We start from the raw sequence: 20952 nt of genomic DNA, 5'->3' as shown, positions 1-20952 counted from the left end.
CAAGTTCCCAGATGAGACTGATGCTGCTGGCCCTGAGACCACATTTTGAAAACTGTTGGTTTACAATTTCACTGTTAGTTGCTATCACTATACAACTCAACTCAGAAAACACAGACCAGGAGTCTGCACACTATAGGCAACAAGCCAAATCTGACCCACTGCTGGTTTTCACACATAAAGTTTTATTGGAACTTGGGAACCTAACTACACCTATTTATTTATGTACCATCTGTGGCTGCTTCCTCACTACAAAGGCAGAGTTGAATCACTGCAGAAGATATGCCCTAGTGCTATGGACTGAATGTTTGTGGATTAGTTTAGGGCTTACCCACTGGTGAGCTGGCACATATTAGTCCCTATATAAATTCATTTGGTGAAACCTAAACCCCAAAATGATGATATTAGGAGGCAGAGCATTTGCTTAGTGCTCAGATCATGAGGGTGGGATTATGAATGTTATTAGCGCTTTTACAAAAGGGACCCCAAAGAGCTCCCTTACCTTGTCTGCCATGTGAAGATGCAGCGAGAAGATGGCCATCCATGAACCAAGAAGCAAGTTCTCAACAGAAACTGCAGCTATAAAGTTAATTTATTTATTGTGTGTGTGAGAGAGAGAGAGAGAGAGAGAGAGAGAAAGAGAGAGGGAGGGAGGGATCGAGCAGGGGGAGGAGCAGAGAACAAGAATCCCAAGCAGGCTCTGCACTGTCAGCACAGAGCCTGACGCGAGGCTCCCACTCACAAACTGTGAGATCATGACCTGAGCAGAAGCCAAGAGCCAGTTGCTTAACTGACTGAGTCTCCCAGGCATCCCAACAACGACTCAATCTTCCAAAGCCTTGGTCGTAGGCTTCTAGCCTGTGGAACTTTGAGAAATGAATTTCTGTTGTTTATAAGCTAGTCTGTCATAGTTTGTTACAGCAGCACAAATGTACTAAGATATACACGAAACCGAAAGTATTTACTATCTGGCTATTTACAAAAAAATGTGCCAACCCCTGATAGAGACTACAATAAAGTTTTCCTTATAATACCCTACAAAACACTGAATAGAGAATACAGAATACTGACCTGCTTGAGGATATTCATTGATTATTCTCTATTTCCACTATGCCCTTTTCCACTTTGGCAACAAGCACAAGAAAATTCTTTGAGAACTGGTATTTACTATTACTATTATGTCCCTAGTAAGAGCCACTTGTTATCAAACACAAATCTCTCCAGTATGGAACTGGAAATATTCTGGGGAAGCAATAAAGATTTTCAAAGAACTTCGTGTGTGAAAGCTGGGGTTGTGTTAGCATACCTGATTACAGAGGCAGAAGGGAACAAAAAGCAGGCAGTTTCCAATGCTATGAACACACTCTTAATGACCTTATGACCTTTCTGCTTATGTTACAAATCCAAATGGGCTTTTATGACTTTCATCATGCTAGGGTCAACTTATTTTATTAAAATTAAGCTGCCTGTCATCTTCCAGAATGGTACACAAGACTATAATATATGCTCTCCACCCACTTCAAAAGCCCTATGACCCATTTTTTTTTATCCTTAAATATGCCAACCCACACAAAAGCACTGTCTTTTTTTTTTTAAACTACTCTTTCAGGTTGTGCCTTTTAAAACAGTAGTGTCTGCAGAAATGTCACATCAAAAGAAATTGCTCAGAGGAAGAAGTACTTAACTGAAACTGCTTTTATTAGTATATTGGAGGAAATTTGCTGGTCTGAGAAAGGAAAGAAGGACTGATACTGAATAAAAACACAGTGTTCCCAAAAGGGAGATTTTTTTCTATAAAAAACTCACCTTATATTTTAAAATCTAAATAAGAAGATTCTCTATGGACCGTAGCTAGTTTTTTTTTTTTTTTTTAATAATAACCCTTTCCTAGTCTCCCCAGAATTCTGATGCATAAACGAAGCTTGGGGCTAATCCATTAGGCTGGTAGGCTGGCACATCCACTGGTCTCCATAGGAAGTCACAGTCTCTGCTGCACAGTTGTCAACTATGTCAAGCCTCCACATGACCTGGTGGAGCTACTCACACCAGAGCTCTTAGTAGGCACCGAGCTCTCAATTTTCTCTGGGCTTTGCACACTCATCCTTTTGAAAAATGTTAAGTCCTCTGTTTTGATGAATCCTCATTCAACCACTTATGATTCACCATATGCTCAGATTTTGATGGCCATTACCCCCTTCCCCTTCCAACCATCTCAAGGAGAACCCTAACTCCCACAAGTGCCCCTAATTCTTTAGGAGGTTTGCAAGAAGATGCTTCCGTGCCCATAAACCAGTTATCCAACCCCATTCTTTACCCAGGGTCTGCCCTGTTTCCTCTCATGCTGTGGCTTTCCCTGTCTAGGATTTGAGAGTAGTCCCCACTGCAGATGAATGCCAGTCATGATGCCAAAGTTCATGCCATGGATGTTGCTGAAAGTGCTAAAATGGGGAAGAGGGATACTGGCTTTCCTGTTGAGGTAGGAGAATGTTCTTCTTCTCTAACCCTATGCCATATTTTGTCACTTGGGCTCCAAAGAAAACATTTCTTTCATCTTCCCGGAGCAAGTCCCCAAAGAAGAATCCATACGTCTTTCTCTGACAACATGCAACAGTTCTTCCTCAGGTTAGTCTAAATCTAGTCAATTGAAAATATATTTCCCCCAAGTTCACATTTAACCAACAGGGCATTTTCCTTCCAATCAGTGCCCCAGTAATGCCTCCACAAACATGTCCATTTTATTAGAGATGTTTAGATTTATATAACCCCTTCTCCTATCACCTACAGCACTGGGCAGACATAAAGGTGAGTAAATATATTAGAAAACATCTCGGGGCGCCTGGGTGGCTCAGTCGGTTGAGCGTCCGACTTCAGCTCAGGTCACGATCTCGGGGTCCGTGAGTTCGAGCCCCGCGTCGGGCTCTGGGCTGATGGCTCGGAGCCTGGAGCCTGCTTCCGATTCTGTGTCTCCCTCTCTCTCTGCCCCTCCCCCGTTCATGCTCTGTCTCTCTCTGTCTCAAAAATAAATAAATGTTAAAAAAAATTAAAAAAAAGAAAGCATCTTAATTAGTCTCTTAGGAATACCCACAGAGAGACACCTAAGTATCTCTCCACTTTTCCTGATCACTTTCATCCATACTGAATCAGCCTCAGATGGACACCTGGGCATCTTCTCTCTCCTGATTTCCCTCTAGTTTCTCTTTTCTACCCTCTTGCTCCTGGCCAGCTGGTATCCATGTTCTCTCCTAGATCAAGGCCATGCACACCTTTATTTCTCACTCCTCTATAGTTGTAGCTTGGTTTTTCAAATATTTCACAGCTGACCATCTGTAGTCAAAAATCCCTTCCTCATCTCTAGTAACATCACGTCAATGCACTGTATCAAAATATCCCCCTTACTACCAGTGCAGAAAATGAAAAAAACAGAGTAAAGGAAACACAAATCCGTCACATCACATGCATTTTAGTCTAACTAAAAGTTTCCCCACCAAAGATGATTAAAATCTTCATATTTTAGAAGACAAAAACAAGCAGTTTTTTAAATGGCAATTTCCCCATTTTGATGTTCCAAGGTATTAGAGCCAAGAATCATTCTTGGGGTCATCTCAAGGTATCATAGGCTTTCCCTACTCTCCAGACTCTATAAAACCTAGTTATCCTATGTATTTGACCTAAGAATTGGAGCTCTACCCTGAGATAATGGCTGTGAGACTATACATATTAGTTCAATTCATTCAGCTTCAAGTAATAGAGACCCAAAATAAGAGTGACCTAAACAACATAGAAATTGTTTTCCTCTTCATGCAAAATTCTAAAATTATGCAGATTGAGTCTGGACTGGAAGCTCTACTCTGAAAAGTCCTCCGCACCTCATGTGCTCCCCAGGTCACTGTACCACCAGCTCTACAGTGTAGCCTTCACCCTCCTAGCCCAAAATGACATATCCATGTTAGAAGGAACAGGATGAAGGAAGAATGAAAAAGAAGAAAAAGGGGCATAAAGTTGCTTGCTACCTGTCTCCTGAAGTTCCTGAAAGCTGTCACACAACATTTTAATCACATCTTTTCAAACATAACCATTCCTGGCTGCAAGGGAGGTGGGTACATTTTACTCTTTCTTCCAGGCAACCATATGCCCACCTGAAAAATCTACTGCTATGGGAGAATGGAGAAAGAATGGATATCAGGAAACAACTAGCAATGTCTGTCACTCGGGCTCCTCAACTCACTATCTTTTTCTGGGCTAAAAATAAATTCTGGAGTCACCTAAAATAGAATGCTTTAAATTCCATATTCTTATAAAAAGTTGAAGTAGAAGTCAAAATTCTGGCATTTGATGTAACTGTCGGGAAGTCACTCAGTGGTTTAACTCTCTGCCTTACTCTATTGGGAATACACTGAGATGATAAAGGTGAAAGAAATTTTTGAAATATGACATAAATAACTCTTGAAGCAAAATAGAATTAGAGCAATAAATTCTCTTTTTCTCCTTTAAACATATGTCTCTCATTCAAATTATCTCCATTATCCTTTTAGGTCTCTTAATAAAATGTGGCAGATTTATTTGCATACAGCAAAAGACCAAAAACAAAGGTATGTGGTCTGATACTAGGTGATTCGGATAGGGTCACTGGTCTATCAGAGAAAGAAAAGGAAATTCTCTAGAAATTGCCAAGATTTATGAAGTATCACACTATCAAGATGGTCTCTCCAACCTACTTCCTATATTTAATTATCATTAGATATAGGATTAAATCTTCATAACAGAAGTTATTGTTTTTCAAGCAAAATTCTAATAATTACAGTTCTAGCAACTGTGTTTTGCAGAGAAAGCTATCCTGGCCATTTAGGGCAAGCAGAACAGCTAAAAAACCAGCTTTTATAACTTTCTGGAGTGTTTAGTTTTGCTACCACTATTATTGCTTCTTCTGTGGTTTGTTGAAAAGCACTAGAAAGATGGAATGATTGGAAATCACCTAGTGATTCTAAACTGCTTTAAGGGAGGGAATGAATCAAAGGGAGTCTTGGTAAAAGTAACTTGTATTGATGCTATGTTTTGCCATGCTCTGCTGGAGGCAGAAAGAGAACACAGAGTGAGCAAAAGGTGTGGTGAGGATTGAAAGCTTTGGAAACGCAGAGGGTGATTCTGAAAATCATATTAGAACAGATTCCAGGCTTTGAATGTATTTTTCTTCCTCTCCTTGTGGTTTGGAATCCTATAGTGTCAAGTAGACTACTAACATGCCCTCCAGGGAACCTGGTAGAGGCCTCTTAGTCAGAATAGGCTGGGTAATGGTGCAGTAACAAAAGAACCTCAAATTCGCAATGACTTAACACGATAAAGGTTAACTGCTTTCCTATACTACATATCTAACATGAGTCACAGGCGACTGTGCTCTACACATTCACCCAAGGACACAGGCTGTCAGAGTTTCTCCTAACTTACAGCTGCACCACCTGGAAGATGAAGACTCTGCAGTACCCACAGAAAGAAGAGAGCATCAGAAGTCATGCAAGAGATTTCTACTGGCTCAGCCCAAAAGAATAGCAGGGACTCTGGAGTCTTCTTGCATGGTCTGGAGTTGAAGCTCTGCCACTTACTTACTGTGACATTGGGCATCCTAATGCACTGCTCTGACCCTCATTTCTTTATTTGCAGATATTAGTAATATGTACTTCAGAAGGCTTTTGGGAACATTCAATGGTTCCATGTATGTATTTACCACAGTGACTAGTACAGAGTAAGTGTTCAGTAAATGTTTGTATTCTGTAAGATGAGGACCATAATACTACTCTCAAAAGATACACATGAACTTAAGGAAGCTGTGAAAGCACTGTAAATGGTTATGTCAGCATTGTCTACATGTGTATGTGTGTGCATACATATATATGAGATACTCCCTCCGAAAACAAAAGATGTACAAACAACTGGAATCTGTATTTCATGATGGGGTAACTGCCACTCCAACATTTGATTATTATCTTTTCACATTATTTTCAGTATAGGCCACATCAAGAATCAATATATTGTTAGCGCTTAGATGTCCATTCTATTCTTAGTGCTTCATTCTTTAGTTTCTAGAAATTTGTCAACTAGCATCAAAACAAAAATCAAATCCATAAGTATTTACTGAATGCTTACTCTATGCAAAATACAATTGCTATAAAGCTTAGGAAATATTTTTAGCTTCATGCATTGTCAGTTGACTGATACCAAATGTACTGCCTTCTTACTGGAACACTATCATGGAATATTCTGAGTGCCATTACTGCTTTTAAAAGAGTTTCTATCAGGAGAGCTCTATGCTACTATATTCCATCTGCTCTGAGGAAAAGAAAATCCAATAAAGATGAGCATTAGATTTCATTTCGTTGTTCACAGTATGCTACTGTCTCAAAGAATGAAATAAATTAAAGTTCCATCTGACTGCCCCAGTGGATAAGAACAAGAAGTTTACCTGCTAACATGAAGACTGACCCTCCTGACCCCATCACTGAAAAATATAAAGTGCATTATTGTATCTTCATGTTAATAAACATGTCAACCAATAGACTTTTCACTTCATTATTTTTTAGTTCTATCAGTTGACCTAGACTGGCAATGTGTAATACACAGAGCCAGACATTAGACCAGTAAACAGGTCTTATAACTTCTGAAAATTTACTCATTAGCCAACATGTTCTATACTTGTGCTGTCCAATAAAAATATAGCATGAGCCACTTATGTGATTTAAAATATTCTAGTAACCACATTTTAAAGTAATTTTAGAGTAAAAGGAATAAGTGAGATTGACTTAGTAGTATTTTATTTAGCCTAATATATCCAAAATAATGTCATTTCAATGTAACCAATAGAAAAATCATTGAGATAATTTATATGCTTTCTTTGAAACCCAGTGGGTATTTTATACTTACAGTACATCTTAGTTTGGACTAGCTGCGTTTCAAGTGTTTAATAGCCACAAGTGGGTGGTGCCTACCATACTGGACAGTACAACAGCTCCATACTATTGTTGGGTAATTCGGTAGGGTAAAATATAAAAATTTAGTACTTAATATGGAAATATCCCATAATATGTATTATATATTACTGTGTAATTTAAATAAAGGAAATATTTTTTTTTTTATTTTGTTAACATTTTTTTTGAGACAAAGAGAGAGACAGAGGGTGAAAGCAGGGGAGGGGCAGAGAGAGAGGGAGAAAGAGAATCTGAAGCAGACTCCAGTCTCTGAACTGTTAGCACGGAGCCTGACGTGGAGCGTGAACCCACGAACCATGAGATCATGACCTGAGCCAAAGTCGGATACTTAACTGACTGAGCCACCCAGGCGCCCCTAAAGGAAATAAATTTAAATAACTAAGACTAATTTGAGTAACTAAAAATGACACGTTTGAATTAGAAATTATTTAAAATACATTAAGCATTTTTAAAAATCTACATAATGAAACATAATTCACATAGGCAAAGAAAAGGAGAAAAAGGATACCATAGAAGGAAAAAATAGTTTATCAAAATACAAGCATGAGTACTTAATTTCCTATTTTTTAAACTCAAACATTTAAAAATGACTTTACAAGTTCTTTTTTTATAATTAAAAAAAAACTTATTTTTGAGAGAGAGAGAGAGAGAGAGTGCAAGTGGGGGAGGAGTAGAGAGACAGGGAGACACAGAATCCAAAGCAGGCTCCAGTCTCTGAGCTGTCAGCACATAGCCTAATGAGGGGCTTAAACCCATGAACTATAAGATCATGACCTGAGCTGAAGTCAGACACTTAAGCAACTGAGCCACCCAGGTACCTCTAAAAATTCTTTATAAATGAAAGAAGAATGTGAGTCATTGAGCATATGTACAGGTAGAAATTCTAGGAATATTACACAGTTGAGGTCATTGGTTCACCAGAATTCACAAGATAAGTCTGTTTCACATTTAAATTATAATGTGATAAGGGGTGGCTCAGTCGTTGAGTGTCCAACTCTTGATTTTGGCTCAGATCACGATCCTAGGGTTGTGGGATCGAGTCCTGTATTGGGCTCTGCGCTAGTCTCCCCCACTCGTACGCTCTCTCTAAAATATATATATATATACACACATATATATATTTTATTATGTAAATATACATATTTATTTTAAATATATATCTAAAATATATATATTTAAAATAACTATATATACACACACATACATACATACACACAAATAAACACATACACATAGAATATGATGAGTGTTAACATTGAGATAAGTCCTGGGAACTAATGAAACAAAACAGAAAGCACTGGACTGAGAATAATGACTACTGTGTAAGGTGGAGTGAATGCACACTAAAGAAGCTACATCTAAATGAAGTCTTATAGTAGTGCTTGTAGGAGTAGCTTAGGTGAAAAGGAGATCTAGCCTAAGGAACAGAACCTTTTGTCCTTCAAGGACGAGGGAAAAAATACATGGTATATTGGGAAGTGGGGAGGTGCTTCAATAAAGTAAGAATTTGACATAGGGTCTCCCTGAATAATGTTCAATATTTCATCAAATATGGAATTAATAAAAACAATACAGAGCTAGAAATAAAGGCGGGTGTTATCAGCTTCCAACCAGGAAAAGAGCAATGACCCCTAATACAAAAAACAGAAATTTTAAACAGGAATTTAATCCAGAGAGTTGACTAGCAAGTGTTAGACTTGCTAAGAACCCAGACAGGGAAAATGAGGCAACCCAAAAATCAGCACAGCACAGGAAGTCCGCTTACCCTCAGGACTGGAAGACACAAGTGGGGTTTCCATAGCCAAAATGTAAAACCACCCAGCAGAAGCTCAAGCCATAAGAGGAGTTTCCTCACAGAAGCCGGAAACACTGAGGGAGGAGCTGTCTGATATGACCTGGACCCAGAGAGAAAATGCAGCTACTGCCAAGAAAAGAAGAATGTAAAGGAGAGAAATACTCTGACTTCTTTCTTTTCACTCTCCAGTCTCCCTCCACAGAGGTGAATCCTGCTGACAATGGAGCTTGGAAAGACAGCCTGCAGAGGTCTTCCCCAAATATTTTCCTCTCTCTACAAAACCCTCAGCAATTCCTCTACCATCCTTATTCTCAGATGATGATCTTACTTCATACTTTACTAAGAAAATGAATTAATCACAGGAGAGCTTGCACAGAGCCGTTCACCACACCTACCACTCCCCATCTTCTGCACCCACCACATCTCTGCACCCACCAGCACCTGCCCTCACAAGCTCTGCCTCCTGCCTGATACTGGAATAATCTCTCCATCCTCCTGTCTAAAGCCAGTCCCTCCACTTAGGTTTTAAAGTCAGTTTCTTCTTACCTACTCAAGAACACTCCAGAAATTCTCCTCTCTTCTTCCAACATAGTCATTTCTCTCTTTCTACTCAATCATTTGTATCATGATGCAAACACACAGTTATTCCTTCCATCTTAAAACAAAGATATCAAAAGAAAATTATCTTTACGCTATTTCCACTTTACCAAATCACCTACTTCTTTGGTCATCATTGTATCAAAACTCCTGGAAAAAGTTGTCTATATTCAACTTTTTTTTTCTCTTGTCAATAACTAAAATACACATCAATCAGGGTTTTATCCCCCTCACTCCAGAGAAAGTTATCTAGCCAAGGACACTAGTGACCTTAACATTGCCACATGTACTGTACAATTCACAGTCCTCATCTTAACCTGACAACAGCATTTATCACAGCTGTCACTCATTCCTTGATACACTTCCTTAGCTTCTGGGACACCACATTCTCTCCATTCCTGTCTTTCCTCAACAGGCCTTCTCAGTTTCCTTTAGAAGAAAAGCAGCAAAGGGGCACCTGGGCGGCTCAGTCGGCTAAGCGTCTAACTTCAGCTAAGGTCATGATCTCACGGTCCGTGAGTTCAAGCCCCATGTCAGGCTCTATGCTGATGGCTCAGAGCCTGGAGCCTCCTTTGGATTCTGTGTCTCCCTCTCTCTCTGTACCTTCCCCACTAGCTCTCTCTCTCTCTCTCTCTCTCAAAATGAAATAAACATTAAAAAAAAAAAAAAAAAAAAGAAAAAGGCAGCAAAAAACACCTTCATCTTATCCCTGACCTCTTAACGTTGGAGTATACCAGGCTCAACTATTGGTCTTTCTTTTTTCTCTATTGTACCCACTCCCTTGGTAATCTCTTTCTAGGCTCATGTCGACAACTCCCAAATGTATACCTTCAGCCAATATATGTCTCCCAAAATCTAGATTCAGCATTCTATTTAGATGTTTTCAAGACATCTCAAGCTTAACATGTCCATATGGAACTCTATACCTTTGCTAAAAACTTACTACATTGACAGCCTTCCCATTTCAGTTGATAGCAAGTTTATCCTTAAAGTTGATCAGGCCAGAATCTCTAGTCATCCTTGACTCTTTTCTTTCTCTCACACTCAACATTCATCTGTCAGAAAATTCTGTTGGTTCTACTTTCAACATATATCCAGAATCAGATTATGTCCCATTACCTTCATTGCCACAACACTACTGTGAACAAATATTTCTCACCTGGGTTGCTGCAATAGCGTCTAATAGGCCTTCCTGTTTCTACCTTTCTTCCCCTACCTTAGCAAGGGATCCTTTTAGAACAAAATCAGAACATGTCACTCCTCTACTCAAAATCCTACAATTGATCCCCTCTCACAGACAGTAAAAACCAAGGTTCTACATGATTTGACTTCTGTTATATCTTTGAAATCATACCCTAATATTTCTACCATTGTTCTTTTGTTCCAGCCACACTGTTTAAATAATAGATATTTGTTAAACAAATCAATCCCAGTCTCCAAGGAGCTCATATTCTACTGGGAGAAACAGAGAGATATTAATGATTCCAAAACAGAAGGTGGTGATTAAAGCTCTCCTCCATTTCCCATCCTAAATTCTGGCAGGTGAGTGTGGAAGGTTGAGAAATTTACCAGGGATGGGAATGATGTTGGAGAACACAGGTAGGAAGCAAAGACATTTCAGGCAGGACAAACACGGCACATGTAAAGATCTGGAGAAATGAATCAGCACAACATTTAGAGAATTACAAGTAAAGCATAAATTAAAGAATAACATTTGAGATTAGAGGATCTGGACGTGGGAGGTAAGACAAATACAATTTATACTTTAGATAGGAGTCAGATCATGAAAGACTTTCCATTTGTTTGTTTCTTCCCTTACAGCTTTCAAGCTGCTCTCAGAGTAATTTATTAATCATATCTTTTTGATGCACCCTCTCAACAGGGCTAAAACAATACTTGGAAAGGATTCTGATTTCCCTGAGTTAAAGATACAAAAGAAAAACCTAGAGTCACATTTAATTTGACAAGGTAAAGGAGTGGGTGTGCTACTATATCAAATTTAATTTGTACAAAATCATAATCTCTGGTAACATTATTTTTCCTGATCTACTGCGTTTAGACTACTTTAGTAAGGCTTGATCTCCCTGTCTACCTAAACACTGATTCACTTACAGCAAGCTTCAGGGTAACATTGGTCTTATTAATACCCAACAAATCCACAAGGTGTTAGTTGCACATGATTTTGTATAAAAGGTGAACTCAGATGACTCAGTCTACAGCTTTCACCAGACTAGGCAGCCAACCAAAGGTGAGTCTTGACATCTATAGTTATCAAGTGGTGATGGTTACTTTTAAAATTATAGGTTTTCCAGGATCTGGAGAACAAATCAAGACCTTTTCAACTACTGTTGTGTAGACAATTTGTGCTTGTCAACTTGATTCTTAAATATGGTTAATATGCTGTAGTCACTCTTAGCAAGCAATTGAACTTTACATAGACCAATTCACCTGGCTTCTTAAAATAGTCTTATTTTAAACAAAGGTGAGCAAAAGCAAATGATGATATTTATGAGATGCTAAAAATGATGAGCTAATTTTATAGTATAGAATTTCTTTTTTCTTTTTAAACAAAAATAGTCTTTAAAATGGTAATGAATGGATAAATATGACAATCACAAATTACCATCCTCAGAATAATCACTTAAATACTCTAATCTTTATATTATTGCTCTGCTTAAATCATTATATTGGAGTTTTGACCTGCAATATGGTTTACTTTGGCAAAAAAAAGAAAAAAAAAAACAAGAAGGAGTGTAAGAGGAAATGTTTGTTCAAGAAACAAAGAAGGAAAGAAAAAGGAAGGAAAAATTGCTGAAGCAAAATGTGACTGGGGAGGATGGGAAGATCAATTATTTTTGGTTTGGCCAACTTACATAATGATTATATATTTGGTTTTTTGTTTCTCATAGTCTTAATTGTTTGCTTTACAGACCAGGATGAAGTCAGTCCAGTTTTGCTTCCTTTTCTGTTGCTGGAGAGTAATCTGCTGCAAGAGCTGTGAGCTGACAAACATTACCATCACAGTGGAGAAAGAGGAATGTCGCTTCTGCATAAGCATCAATGCCACTTGGTGTGCAGGCTACTGCTACACCCGGGTAGGAACTTTGCTTTGCTGGAAGTGAGGGTGGTAAGGGTCTATACAAGGCTGGCTTCATTAATTCTCACTTTATGAATATTTTAGCTTTTCAAAATAATAGCCATGAGTCCTTTAGCCAATACTGCCTGTGTTATGATTGCGGTTAATTGCCATGATATCAGTTAGATGTTTGGGATTGGATTTGATTAGGATAAATCTAGGGAAGCCTCAGATTTGATCTGACCAACTTGGAAATATGCCAATTCTTCATTTCCAAAAAAAAAAAGTAGTGCTATGGTAGATTTTACATATAGAGAGATAAACACGTAAACATACGTATATTTAATAACAGATCTAAAATATTCCCCAAAAGCCATTTTCTGTAATTGAAGCCATATCTTTGCAACAGAGATAGTATCAAAATATGTTTCTATACCACATAAAAAACATAAACAGCCATATTTTTTACAGTTATTTATTTATTTGAGAAAGAGAGAGAGAAATACAGCATGACTGGGGGACGGACAGACAAGAGGGAGAGAGAATGTCAAGCAGGCTCTGCACTGTCAGCATGGAGCCCAACACGGGGCTTGAACTGGTGAACCATGAGATCATGACCTGATCAAGAACAGACTGAGGCACCCAGGTGCCCCACAAACAGCCATATTATAAAAACTGCCTTATTGGTCTACCTGATTAGAAATGGCAACAAGTAGCCTGAGAACACAGTCAATGCATACAGACTATTAGAACCAAAATGAATCAGCAATCCTACTCACTTCTTCATGTCTTTGAGAAAAACAAAGCACAGAAGCATTAAAGCACTAGTTTGTATTCACTCAGCTTCTTTGCATAAACTCAAGTAAAGAGTTTCTACTTTGTTTACTTTGTTCTCCTATAATACCTGGTTATCTATGCAAAATTTCATTCTATAGACTGAAACTGAAAATAACTTTTTAATGAAATATATTTATTGGGCAGTAAATGAATTTGATCAATAGACCTGGTAGCATGATATTGAAACAAATTAAGCAGCACTGCAAATTTCCTCTCGTGATGCAAACAATTTTTCTAGAAACTATTAGAACAAACCTATTCTGCCTGGATTAAAAGTTCTCATATGCAGGGGCAACTGGGTGGTTCAGTCGGCTGAGCATCTGACTCATGATCTTGGCTCAGGTCATGATCTCACTTTGGGATCAAGCCCCACCTTGGGTTGGGCTCTGTGCTGACAGGGCGAAACCTGCTTGGGATTCTCTCTCTACCTCTCCCCCATTTCATAGTCTGTCTCTCTCTCTCTCAAATTAATAAATAAACTTTAAAAAATGTTTTCATATGCAAACCGTGTATGTTTTGAAACTGAAAGCCCTGCAAAATATACAACATTTAAGGGAGGGAAATGTCTACAAAACAGTAAAATATTTAAAATTTTCCATGAGCTTTCATAGTCATGTTAAGCTAAGCATTAACATTTCCTATTATGTCTTTTTTGGCCTTTTATAAACACCAAGGGACAATGTATTTGGAAACATTTTTTGAGAAATTAAACTTCAGTATTTTATGGTTCAAGTTGTCATTAATACAGCTTTTGACTAAGTACAAAAATCAACTTAAAATTTATGTTATACTTCACTTTTCATCTTTTTCTATATTGAAATTTAAAATTTCTCTACAGTTTGAGAAATATTTAAGATGTGATACTGACATAAGGAGTAGGAAAAGGAATGACTTATCTTTTCTGTACAATTTCCAGAACCAGGAAATAGGATATTTATAAGATCATATTTCCTTGGTTAGGAATTCCTTAAGTGAGCTTTAATGGGTAAATGTTAGAACAAGCAATATTAAGTTTCCATCTCATTTTGATTATGCTACATAGAAACTTCCAGCATATTTTAATCTAATCCTCTCCTTTCTAAACTCCTCAGGATCTAGTGTACAAGGACCCAGCCAGGCCCAACAACCAGAAAACATGTACCTTCAAAGAGCTGGTGTACGAGACAGTGAAAGTGCCCGGCTGTGCTCACCAGGCAGATTCCCTGTATACATATCCAGTAGCCACTGAATGTCACTGTGGCAAGTGTGACAGTGACAGTACTGACTGCACCGTACAAGGCCTGGGGCCCAGCTACTGCTCCTTCAGTGAAATGAAAGAATAAAGAGCAATGGACATTTCAGGTGACCTATCCTTGTCCTAAAGGACCAAAATATCCAAGAAGTCTGTGTGTGTCCATATGCCCAGGCTGCAAACCACTTGGACCAGGGGATCATTAGACCCCTGATCCTTGTTCTCCAGGCAGAGGAGGTCCAGGAATTAAGAATGCTGGGGCCAGGAGCCTGTCACCACTCAACCCTGTATACCTGGTTCCATAAATTTTATTCAGTCTTACTTAACTTATAGACATGTGGGTGCTTTCCTATTTAATAGCCTTAGAAATCCTCTCAGGCAACCCCTTTCCTTAAAAGGAAGGGATTTTAGGCCCAAAGGGCAGAAATAAGATGGGAATGGATCAGAGTACTAAAGGCGGCCTTCTAGACATTTGAGCCCTCAAAAGCAGGGCCAGCATCTTCATGATTATAGTCTCAATGCCTAGCACCATGCCTGAAATTTACTAAGAAATTCAACAATGGCTTCCTTAAGGAAAGTAAGATCTGAAAGGTAGGGATAGGAAACACTAAAAGAGCATGTTTGACTCTGATTGATGAGATTGCCTTCAGCAATGCCAATCAGTCCATGAAAGTGGGGGCATTAACCCCACCTCACCTCTCCTTCTCTGTCACATGAAGTACTGAGATATGATGCATCTTGCATGAATTGCTTAGTGTATATGGGGGTTACCAGAGCTCAGGATTTCTAACTATTACTACCAAACCCTTCAGTTAAAGGGCAAAAGCAAGAAATGTTAATGAGGGCCTGGGAAAATTAGCCCGTATCTATTTCATCATTTAAACAAATTGAACAAATATTGTCAGGCTCCTGCAAAATTCCCTTTGAGAAGTAGAAAAAAAACTACATCACCCTGCTCTCCAGGCTAGGATCCACTCCTCTGAAGAGAGGTGGATTTGAAAGTAGATTGGAAAGCAATTTTGTCAACTTAGTAAGTACATTTATCCTATCTACAAACACATTTGTGTAAAAAAATATCTTTTTTAGAAAGAGTTAGCTAGGAGGAAAAACTACCTGTTTTCTAGAATCCTCTGTATGTCAATCTTTTGTCTATCCATGTTCTCCCATATCTGTTTCTTTCAAGAGGATAAATATTAAAACTATTTCATGAGTTCATTTCTTTTCAAGGTGTTACCTCTCTTAGTCATGGAGTTATTTCATACTTATATTGTTTAATTTATTTAAACCTTATTTTTTTAATAAAGATGCTAGCCACAGAGTCTTAGATTTAGATTTTTTCATGTATAAGCAAATGACTAAAATATGTCATATCTTTATAATATTAGTAGAAAGAATATTAAAAAAATAATTCCTAGTTCTTCTGTAATATTTAATTGTCTGCACCTTTGAAAACATTAAAATTAATTTTGTTGCATTTCTAGAAGTGTTTACTTAAATTTCCTATCATTTTTTGAACTCAGTTTCTGATGGAGTGGGGGGGCGGGCAGTGGGAGACAAAGAATCACAGAGTGGGTGGGGACATTAGAGATTTTCTAGTTCATTTTTGAATTTTTGAAATGGAAAAACTGAAGTCTAAGGATATTAATTGACCCACCCAAGATCACAAAGACAGTTCATGGAAGAACCAGGATTAGAACTCTGGCATCTTAGGGGCCTGGGTGGCTCTGCTGGTTGAATATCCAATTCTTGATTTTGGCTCATGTCATGATCTCAGGGTTGCAGGATCAAGCTCCACATCAGGCTCGACACTGAGCATGGATCCTGCCTGAGATTCTCTCTCTCTCTCTCTCTCTCTCTCTCTCTCTCTCTCTCTCTCTCTCTCCCCCCCACACACACACACACACCTCCCCGCCTTGCACATGCACAGACACTGTCTCTTTGTCTCTAAAACAAAAATTAAAAAGAAAAAAAAAGGAACCCTGGCCTCCTAGCTCTTAGCCAGCTCTCCTATGACTACTCCACCATATTAAGAAGTCATTTTGACAAAGATTGAAGCAAAATTGTATGTATTGATAATCAAGCTATGCCCATTCAAATCTGGTACTGATCATGGCTTATTTATATTCTCTACAATATTGTGACACACTGAAATTAGGGCTTATTAAGCAAAGTTGAATAAGAGTTTTAAATTATAACAACGTTTTCCTTCTCGCTATACTTTTAGAAATCAAAATAATTGCCTTCCTGTTAGAGACAGTACAGGGCAATGGCTCCAGAGTTAACTTGTCTTAATCACCTTGTCCAGATGTAGCATCTTAAACAAGTTACTTAAATTCTCTGGATCTCTTTTTCCTCAGCTGTAAAATGAGGATAATAATATTTACCTCAGAGGGTTATACAGATGATTAAATGGGAAAACACATGTAAAAGGCTTAGAACAGTGCCTGGCACACAGCATTGCTCAATAAATACCAGATGTTATGCTTTAAAAGAGATGATGTGTCAAGATGGTAAGTCAGACCTAAGTAAAGCAACATAGCTTAGGTTCTTTCTAGTAATATTAGGCAAGCTATTTAACTACTCCGGGCATCACTTTCCTCACTTTTAAAATGGAGTGAAGATGGTAACTATGCCACAGGGTTGCTGTAAAGATTAAAAAAGATAATGAATGTGAGGTGCTTTAGGAGTCCAGCAGAAGGACTATAATCTTGATGTAGAGAGATCTCTACAACTTAGCTTAGAACATCAAGGTCAAAATGCTAGGAAGGAGCAACATTTTCCACCTGAGACACCCCCATGCCAAACTGAAGTACAATCCTTTATGAAGCAGCAAGAAAGAACATTTGTGAGCTCTCCAAGTGCTTGAGAGCCTAACCCCATGGACCACTATTTTAGTTGAAGCCATATTATCTCTCCTTAGCATTATAGCAAGGGTCTTTCTACCTCTGAGAAGTCCTCATGGCTCAACTCCTCACAAATCACAACTTTGATCATGTCTAATAATGAATGGGATTCCTCTTTCTTTTCAAAATAAAATCTTAATATTTAGCTGACACATGAGGCTCATCATGGTCTGACCTATGACTACCTCTCAACTTCCTATCTCCCCATTCCCTCATTCCCAAGAGGCTGCTATACCTGAGACCATCTACGAGGGTTGAGGGATGATTTTGTATCTTCCACCGTGGAATGCTTTAACCAGAATAACATGCCTTTCCTCCCATGAGAGATTTTGCCAACTATCGTAGAATTCAGTAGTGCTGACTTACTGACCAGTTTAAGTGATTAAAAATGTGGTATCAGTATACAAGATTAATAAATACTAAGTTCACAATAGCGAGGAAGGATAAAGATGAATGGAACTGGAGGAAAGTACTTAAGGAACCTCAAACTAGATTTACAATGTTTATATCTTAACATAAATCAAAGTCACAAATATGGTATAATGTTAACATATATATAATCTGGGGAAGAGCTATCCAGGTACTCATTATATTCTTTCATACATACAAAGTGTTTGCTAGTTAACAAGTGACAAAGCATCTTTATATGCTTTATACATTTAATCCTGAATTTATGCCCATTATAAGAAAGTTGAGATGGGCCCTGAGCCTAAAGTCACACAGCTAGTGTGCAAGGCTCAGTCATTAATATTCATTTAGGAATTGAGGCAGAATTTAGGATGTTCACCAAGATTTGTGCTTACTTCTTCCTGGCTATAAAGCTGAACTCCATTTCCTAGCCTTCCTTGCAATCAAGTTATATCCGTGTTCCAGTCAATAGAATGTGAGTGGAAGTACTAGGAGATATTCCATATCTGTTCCCTGAAATCCTCTCATAAGCAGTCATCCATTCTCTTCCTATATCAGCTAGATGTCAACACCCAGGATGACCTTGAAAGCTTTGTGTTGATGATAACAGAGCCACTGTCATCCTGGATTCCTGAATGCTTGCATGGAGTAGTATGCCCCAACATCAACAATCCTTACAGCAGACTGGATGGACTTTAGATCAATGAAGAAATTTTCTATTGGGTTAAACTACTGGCATTTGTGGGTTTATCAATTAAGAAAAATTGCATTATTTTAAGTAATATATAAATTGGCACTGGAAGTAGAGTGCTGCATTAACAAAAAAATTAGCAGATGTGGCATTAGCTTAGTGGTTGTACAATAGGATAAAAAAAAGTGATGATAAGAGTAAAACTTTCTGCTGTAAAAACGTGAAGGCCAATCACATGTTTACTGAGCCTTTAGCAAATTTATCGCCTATGGCCCAAATCTGGCCCATCAACTTTTTTAAAAAATAAAGTTTATTGGTACATAGCCAGTTATCTATGGCTGTTTTTGCACTACAACAGAATTCAATAGTTGTGACAAAAACTGTTTATGGTCCACAAAGTCTAAAATAATTTACAATTTAGACCTTTACAGAAAAAGTTTGCCAAAAGGTTTACAAAGAGTTCAAATGTTAACAGAATTGGCTTTTACCCTCTAGTTATTAAAGCTATGGTTTGTTTTCAAATAGACATAAAAGGGAACGGAAACAGTCTAGGATTTGAAGACTTGAGGTTTATAATAAAAGGTTATTGCTTCTAGACCCCAAATAGTAAGAGATAAAATGGATTTGAGGAACAAAGATCTATTAGGATTCAGTCCTGAGGTAGACAGATTTAAGGTGTGGCCTTATCACCTAGGTCTTTTATCTCAGATAGTATCCACAATAGAACCACTAAGCTGTAAGGAAGCAAAAAAATAAATAAATAAATAAATCAGGATTTAGGATCATGTTTAGGAAAAGAACTTTAGATATTTTTGTAGGCGCCAGGAACAAAATGAAAGTATTTAAGAGAGTTGTCAACAAAACCAAAAGATTAGACTAAAAATGCCTTTGATTATTCAAACAACCTTTGAGTCCTAAAAGTTGGTGAGCAGAAAGTACTCTACTAAACTTGTACAACTCCAAGGAGGGCCACTTTTCATACCTACTTCAAATGTGATGATACAGCCAGAAGCTATGGAGAACAAGGACATGGAAAAAAAAAATGTTCCTCTAGAGAGAAGAATCAGCATCTAATTAAGGAATTTCGCCAACTGCCAAGGCAGAAGGATTTCATAAAGCTTGTCCAGTAGGATTTGATCCTTGATTCCATGAGCTGTGTCTCCTAGTCTTCTCTTTTATGAATGGGAATGTTATTGTGATTACTATTATGGTGTAGAAGTGCCACTACTTCATCACTGAATACTAGGTGGAGAGGGAAAAGGAAGATAACTTGTCTTTTTAGTTCATGGGTTGCTAGCACATAAGAAGCCACTTGTGGAATGATGGTGAGAACTTTATCATCTGGAAAGTAGTGACCTGGAACTGGACTCAAGTATGGATGAGCTCTTTGGAGAGGCAAGGAGGTAGTTTGACATGAGGGAGAAGGATGAAACTTGTATTGTTCTTAGATATTTGGACTGTGACAAAGATTGTTATATGCTCACCAGAACCCTTTTTCTTTTCTTCTTGGGACCATAACTAGTCTACCTTTCTCAGTCTTACCTGTAGAAAGGTCTGATAATGTGACTGAGTTCTACCAATGGAAGGTTATCATAAATGATGTGTGCTAATTCTAGGTCTGGCTCATAAATCCTTCCCATAAATGAATAATACTTCCTCTCTTTTCTGGCTGAGTTTTATGCTTAAAGCAATCTTGGAAGTCATGTATAGAAGATGGCAGAACACCCATCAGCCTGTCTCTGAATGACCAGAGGATCCATATAACCCTACACACCTGTTCCCTCTGAGAGGACTTAGTATCAAGAATAAACTTCTCTTGTGTTAAGTCACTGAAACTTGAGGGTTTACAACAGGTAATGCTACCTTAACTAATCTAGGGATCCACAGTTGTCAAGAAACTTAATGTTTCATACCAATCCACATGAACCAAATACAAAGTCAGTTATCTAATATTGTTCACATATATGCCCATAGATTACTAGCTTCTAATGAAAAACTTGTCAATTAGTATTTTAACTTTGAGACTGGATATGTGTGTGTGTGTGTGTGTGTGTGTGTGCGCGCGCGTGTACACACGCGTGCACAATTTCCCTAAATGAAACTTCCTTCGTCTTTCAGTCTGAAAGTAGATTCAGGGAATGACACTGAAGAGCCCTGATGACCAGTAAAAAGACCTCCCCAAAAAAGGCAAGCTAGTGCCTCCTTCCTGTTTCCCTGGTAAAGTCTCTTTTCTAAGGCATTACGATCATAGAGATATTAAGTGGGGAATCCAAGAGTCAGGAAGTTCCCATGATTTCCATGCCTGTGTGTACACAGTAATGCTCCACTGTTTCTCCACAGGCTTCATTGTGAGGGTAATTTGAGGGTCCACTTAGAGGTAGACCACCTGGCAACATTTGAGTAGGCCTTAAAATTCAACCTCAGGTCGAAGCCAGGAATT

The 20952-nt window shown here is 38.2% G+C and overlaps 1 protein-coding gene and 1 long non-coding RNA gene across 4 annotated transcripts in view; one reads left to right on the top strand and one right to left on the bottom strand.

Annotated features, from left to right (window-relative positions):
• LOC147576577 (uncharacterized) overlaps nucleotides 1-20952 on the bottom strand; it is a 192313-nt gene that overhangs the window by 105960 nt on the left and 65401 nt on the right. The window lies entirely within an intron of this gene.
• On the top strand, nucleotides 12283-14601 carry FSHB (follicle stimulating hormone subunit beta). Its single transcript, XM_025928122.2, has 2 exons — nucleotides 12283-12461; nucleotides 14371-14601. Exons 1-2 carry the CDS (start codon nucleotides 12303-12305, stop codon nucleotides 14599-14601), a joined length of 390 nt encoding a protein of 129 aa, XP_025783907.1. The 5' UTR covers nucleotides 12283-12302.

The sequence above is a fragment of the Puma concolor genome, chromosome D1 (assembly GCF_028749965.1).
Source record: "Puma concolor isolate L17-30 chromosome D1, mPumCon1.1.hap2, whole genome shotgun sequence".
Taxonomy (NCBI): domain Eukaryota; kingdom Metazoa; phylum Chordata; class Mammalia; order Carnivora; family Felidae; genus Puma; species Puma concolor.
Note: the sequence above shows the minus strand (reverse complement) of the source record. Positions and strands in the feature narration are given on the sequence as shown.